Consider the following 6000-nt stretch of genomic DNA (forward strand, 5'->3'; position numbering starts at 1 on the left):
CCGAGTTGTAGTGGGCGGCTCCCCGAGTTGTAGTGGGCGGCTCCCCGAGTTGTAGTGGGCGGCTCCCGAGTTGTAGTGGGCGGCTCCCGAGTTGTAGTGGGCGGCTCCCCGAGTTGTAGTGGGCGGCTCCCCGAGTTGTAGTGGGCGGCTCCCGAGTTGTAGTGGGCGGCTCCCCGAGTTGTAGTGGGCGGCTCCCCGAGTTGTAGTGGGCGTCTCCCCGAGTTGTAGTGGGCGTCTCCCCGAGTTGTAGTGGGCGTCTCCCCGAGTTGTAGTGGGCGTCTCCCCGAGTTGTAGTGGGCGTCTCCCCGAGTTGTACTGGCCGGCTCCCGAGTTGTGCCGGCCGGCCCCCGCGTTGTAGCGGCCGGCCCCCGCGTTGTAGCGGCCGGCCCCCCGAGTTGTAGCGTCCGGCTCCCCGAGTTGTCCATTGATTTGTCCCGTTCTCGTATCTCTCGTATCTGTATCATTGCGCTCAGTTTGCGCTCTTCTCTCTGGCAGGACATCCGGAACACGGTGGGGAACATCCCTATGGAGTGGTACAAGGATTTCCCGCACATCGGTTATGACCTGGATGGTAAGAAGATTTTCAAGCCTCTGAAGACGAAGGACCAGCTGGAGGAATTCCTGGACAAGATGGAGAATCCTGATTATTGGTGAGTGGGGGAGGGGCTCTCGGAAGTCTTTGATTCAGTTTTCTGTTATGGAAAGTCCAGTGGCTGTTTGGGGAAGATTTATATAAAGAGGGGTCATCGGGTACAAATTCCTGGATCCCAGCACTGCAAAGCCCCCGTGCTGCTCCCTCCCCGAGCAGTGACCATTGCCGGCTATTTCCTTCCATCTCCGGGTGGGAAGCTCTGTGATAGGTTGTCATTATGCCGGGTTATGTATACAAAGTACCACAATACTTCATAACACACCGTGTCTGCCTTTCCCCAGGAGAACCGTTCATGATAAGAAAACCGGACAGGACATTAAACTGACCGATGACCAGGTGGACCTGGTGGAGCGGATTCAACGCGGGCAGTTTGGGGACACCAAGTATGACCCTTATGAGGTGAGTGCGACGGAAGCTGCATGTTGGATGGACGCCACTTGATGGACCTCGCTGACCCCTCTCTCCCCTCTCTATACAGCCGTCTGTGGATTTCTTCACCCATGAGACCATGATCCACCCCGTCACCAACCGGCCCGCCGACAAACGCAGCTTCATCCCGTCCCTGATCGAGAAGGAAAAGGTAAGTGGGCGACCTCCCTCCCTCCTGAGACATTTCCATGGAAGGAGGTCTCATCGCACTTCTGGGTACCCATGTCCCCCCCTCTTGGTGCGCGTCTCCCCCTCTCTTGGCGCGCGTCTCCCCATCTCTTCATCTCTGTGTGTCTCCCCCTCTCTTCATCTCTGTGTGTCTCCCCCTCTCTTCATCTCTGTGCGTCTCCCCATCTCTTCATCTCTGTGTGTCTCCCCCTCTCTTCATCTCTGTGTGTCTCCCCCTCTCTTCATCTCTGTGTGTCTCCCCCTCTCTTCATCTCTGTGTGTCTCCCTCTCTTCATCTCTGTGCGTCTCCCCCTCTCTTCATCTCTGTGCGTCTCCCCCTCTCTTCATCTCTGTGTGTCTCCCCCTCTCTTCATCTCTGTGTGTCTCCCCCTCTCTTCATCTCTGTGTGTCTCCCCCTCTCTTCATCTCTGTGTGTCTCCCCCTCTCTTCATCTCTGTGTGTCTCCCCCTCTCTTCATCTCTGTGTGTCTCCCCCTCTCTTCATCTCTGTGTGTCTCCCCCTCTCTTCATCTCTGTGCGTGTCTCCCCCTCTCTTCATCTCTGTGTGTCTCCCCCTCTCTTCATCTCTGTGCGTCTCCCCCTCTCTTCATCTCTGTGTGTCTCCCCCTCTCTTCATCTCTGTGTGTGTCTCCCCCTCTCTTCATCTCTGTGTGTGTCTCCCCCTCTCTTCATCTCTGTGTGTCTCCCCCTCTCTTCATCTCTGTGTGTGTCTCCCTCTCTTCATCTCTGTGCGTCTCCCCATCTCTTCATCTCTGTGCGTCTCCCCCTCTCTTCATCTCTGTGCGTCTCCCCCTCTCTTCATCTCTGTGCGTCTCCCCCTCTCTTCATCTCTGTGCGTCTCCCCCTCTCTTCATCTCTGTGCGTCTCCCCCTCTCTTCATCTCTGTGTGTCTCCCCCTCTCTTCATCTCTGTGTGTCTCCCCCTCTCTTCATCTCTGTGTGTCTCCCCCTCTCTTCATCTCTGTGCGTGTCTCCCCCTCTCTTCATCTCTGTGTGTCTCCCCCTTTCTTCATCTCTGTGCGTCTCCCCCTCTCTTCATCTCTGTGTGTCTCCCCCTCTCTTCATCTCTGTGTGTCTCCCCCTCTCTTCATCTCTGTGTGTCTCCCCCTCTCTTCATCTCTGTGTGTCTCCCCCTCTCTTCATCTCTGTGCGTCTCCCCCTCTCTTCATCTCTGTGCGTCTCCCCCTCTCTTCATCTCTGTGCGTCTCCCCCTCTCTTCATCTCTGTGTGTCTCCCCCTCTCTTCATCTCTGTGTGTCTCCCCCTCTCTTCATCTCTGTGTGTCTCCCCCTCTCTTCATCTCTGTGCGTCTCCCCCTCTCTTCATCTCTGTGCGTCTCCCCCTCTCTTCATCTCTGTGTGTCTCCCCCTCTTCATCTCTGTGTGTGTCTCCCCCTCTCTTCATCTCTGTGTGTGTCTCCCCCTCTTCATCTCTGTGTGTCTCCCCCTCTCTTCATCTCTGTGTGTCTCCCCCTCTCTTCATCTCTGTGTGTCTCCCCCTCTCTTCATCTCTGTGCGTCTCCCCATCTCTTCATCTCTGTGCGTCTCCCCATCTCTTCATCTCTGTGCGTCTCCCCCTCTCTTCATCTCTGTGCGTCTCCCCCTCTCTTCATCTCTGTGTGTCTCCCCCTCTCTTCATCTCTGTGTGTCTCCCCCTCTCTTCATCTCTGTGTGTCTCCCCCTCTCTTCATCTCTGTGTGTCTCCCCCTCTCTTCATCTCTGTGTGTCTCCCCCTCTCTTCATCTCTGTGTGTCTCCCCATCTCTTCATCTCTGTGCGTCTCCCCCTCTCCTCATCTCTGTGCGTCTCCCCCTCTCCTCATCTCTGTGCGTCTCCCCCTCTCTTCATCTCTGTGTGTCTCCCCCTCTCTTCATCTCTGTGTGTCTCCCCCTCTCTTCATCTCTGTGTGTCTCCCCCTCTCTTCATCTCTGTGTGTCTCCCTCTCTTCATCTCTGTGCGTCTCCCCCTCTCTTCATCTCTCTGTGTGTCTCCCCCTCTCTTCATCTCTGTGCGTCTCCCCCTCTCTTCATCTCTGTGCGTCTCCCCCTCTCTTCATCTCTGTGCATCTCCCCCTCTCTTCATCTCTGTGCGTCTCCCCCTCTCTTCATCTCTGTGCGTCTCCCCCTCTCTTCATCTCTGTGTGTGTCTCCCCCTCTCCATCTCTGTGTGTCTCCCCCTCTCTTCATCTCTGTGCGTCTCCCCCTCTCTTCATCTCTGTGTGTCTCCCCCTCTTCATCTCTGTGTGTCTCCCCCTCTCTTCATCTCTGTGCGTCTCCCCATCTCTTCATCTCTGTGTGTGTCCCCCTCTTCATCTCTGTGCGTCTCCCCCTCTCTTCATCTCTGTGCGTCTCCCCCTCTCTTCATCTCTGTGTGTGTCTCCCCCTCTCCATCTCTGTGTGTCTCCCCCTCTCTTCATCTCTGTGCGTCTCCCCCTCTCCATCTCTGTGTGTCTCCCCATCTCTTCATCTCTGTGTGTCTCCCCATCTCTTCATCTCTGTGTGTCTCCCCCTCTCTTCATCTCTGTGCGTCTCCCCCTCTCTTCATCTCTGTGTGTCTCCCTCTCTTCATCTTTGTGCGTCTCCCCATCTCTTCATCTCTGTGTGTCTCCCCCTCTCCATCTGTGTGTCTCCCCCTCTCTTCATCTCTGTGCGTCTCCCCCTCTCTTCATCTCTGTGTGTCTCCCCCTCTTCATCTCTGTGTGTCTCCCCCTCTCTTCATCTCTGTGTGTCTCCCTCTCTTCATCTTTGTGCGTCTCCCCATCTCTTCATCTCTGTGTGTGTCCCCCTCTTCATCTCTGTGCGTCTCCCCCTCTCTTCATCTCTGTGCGTCTCCCCCTCTCTTCATCTCTGTGTGTGTCTCCCCCTCTCCATCTCTGTGTGTCTCCCCCCTCTCTTCATCTCTGTGCGTCTCCCCCTCTCCATCTCTGTGTGTCTCCCCATCTCTTCATCTCTGTGTGTCTCCCCCTCTCTTCATCTCTGTGCGTCTCCCCATCTCTTCATCTCTGTGTGTCTCCCCCTCTCTTCATCTCTGTGCGTCTCCCCCTCTCTTCATCTCTGTGCGTCTCCCCCTCTCTTCATCTCTGTGTGTCTCCCCCTCTCTTCATCTCTGTGTGTTTCCCCCTCTCTTCATCTCTGTGCGTCTCCCCATCTCTTCATCTCTGTGCGTCTCCCCCTCTCTTCATCTCTGTGCGTCTCCCCCTCTCTTCATCTCTGTGTGTCTCCCTCTCTTCATCTCTGTGTGTCTCCCTCTCTTCATCTCTGTGTGTCTCCCCCTCTCTTCATCTCTGTGTGTCTCCCCCTCTCTTCATCTCTGTGCGTCTCCCCATCTCTTCATCTCTGTGCGTCTCCCCCTCTCTTCATCTCTGTGCGTCTCCCCCTCTCTTCATCTCTGTGCGTCTCCCCCTCTCTTCATCTCTGTGCGTCTCCCCCTCTTCATCTCTGTGTGTCTCCCCCTCTCTTCATCTCTGTGCGTCTCCCCCTCTCTTCATCTCTGTGCGTCTCCCCCTCTCTTCATCTCTGTGTGTCTCCCCCTCTCTTCATCTCTGTGCGTCTCCCCCTCTCTTCATCTCTGTGCGTCTCCCCCTCTCTTCATCTCTGTGTGTCTCCCTCTCTTCATCTCTGTGTGTCTCCCCCTCTCTTCATCTCTGTGCGTCTCCCCCTCTCTTCATCTCTGTGCGTCTCCCCCTCTCTTCATCTCTGTGTGTCTCCCTCTCTTCATCTCTGTGTGTCTCCCTCTCTTCATCTCTGTGTGTCTCCCCCTCTCTTCATCTCTGTGTGTCTCCCCCTCTCTTCATCTCTGTGCGTCTCCCCCTCTCTTCATCTCTGTGTGTCTCCCTCTCTTCATCTCTGTGTGTCTCCCCCTCTCTTCATCTCTGTGTGTGTCTCCCCCTCTCTTCATCTCTGTGTGTCTCCCTCTCTTCATCTCTGTGTGTCTCCCTCTCTTCATCTCTGTGTGTCTCCCCCTCTCTTCATCTCTGTGTGTCTCCCCCTCTCTTCATCTCTGTGCGTCTCCCCATCTCTTCATCTCTGTGCGTCTCCCCCTCTCTTCATCTCTGTGCGTCTCCCCCTCTCTTCATCTCTGTGCGTCTCCCCCTCTCTTCATCTCTGTGCGTCTCCCCCTCTTCATCTCTGTGTGTCTCCCCCTCTCTTCATCTCTGTGCGTCTCCCCCTCTCTTCATCTCTGTGCGTCTCCCCCTCTCTTCATCTCTGTGTGTCTCCCCCTCTCTTCATCTCTGTGTGTCTCCCCCTCTCTTCATCTCTGTGCGTCTCCCCCTCTCTTCATCTCTGTGCGTCTCCCCCTCTCTTCATCTCTGTGTGTCTCCCCCTCTCTTCATCTCTGTGCGTCTCCCCATCTCTTCATCTCTGTGCGTCTCCCCCTCTCTTCATCTCTGTGTGTCTCCCTCTCTTCATCTCTGTGTGTCTCCCCCTCTCTTCATCTCTGTGTGTCTCCCCCTCTCTTGGCGCGCGTCTCCCCCTCTCTTCATCTCTGTGTGTCTCCCCCTCTCTTCATCTCTGTGTGTCTCCCCCTCTCTTCATCTCTGTGTGTCTCCCCCTCTCTTCATCTCTGTGTGTCTCCCCCTCTCTTCATCTCTGTGTGTCTCCCCCTCTCTTCATCTCTGTGCGTCTCCCCCTCTCTTCATCTCTCTGTGTCTCTTCTGTCTTTTGGTGTCTCCATCTCTCTCTGTATGTCTCTCCATCTCGGTGTCTCCATCTCTTGTTGTCTCTTGTAGGGATGA

General features: G+C 55.5%; 1 protein-coding gene across 1 annotated transcript in view; it reads left to right on the plus strand.

Moving 5' to 3' along the window:
• BOP1 (BOP1 ribosomal biogenesis factor) overlaps positions 1 to 6000 on the plus strand; it is an 80293-nt gene extending 74293 nt beyond the window's left edge. The window contains exons 4-7 of the mRNA XM_040334355.1: positions 496 to 650; positions 934 to 1051; positions 1131 to 1232; positions 5995 to 6000. Coding sequence (XP_040190289.1) covers positions 496 to 650; positions 934 to 1051; positions 1131 to 1232; positions 5995 to 6000 — 381 coding nt within the window. The remainder of the gene's footprint in view (positions 1 to 495; positions 651 to 933; positions 1052 to 1130; positions 1233 to 5994) is intronic.

This window comes from Rana temporaria (assembly GCF_905171775.1).
Source record: "Rana temporaria chromosome 5 unlocalized genomic scaffold, aRanTem1.1 chr5z, whole genome shotgun sequence".
In the NCBI taxonomy this organism is placed as follows: Eukaryota; Metazoa; Chordata; class Amphibia; order Anura; family Ranidae; genus Rana; species Rana temporaria.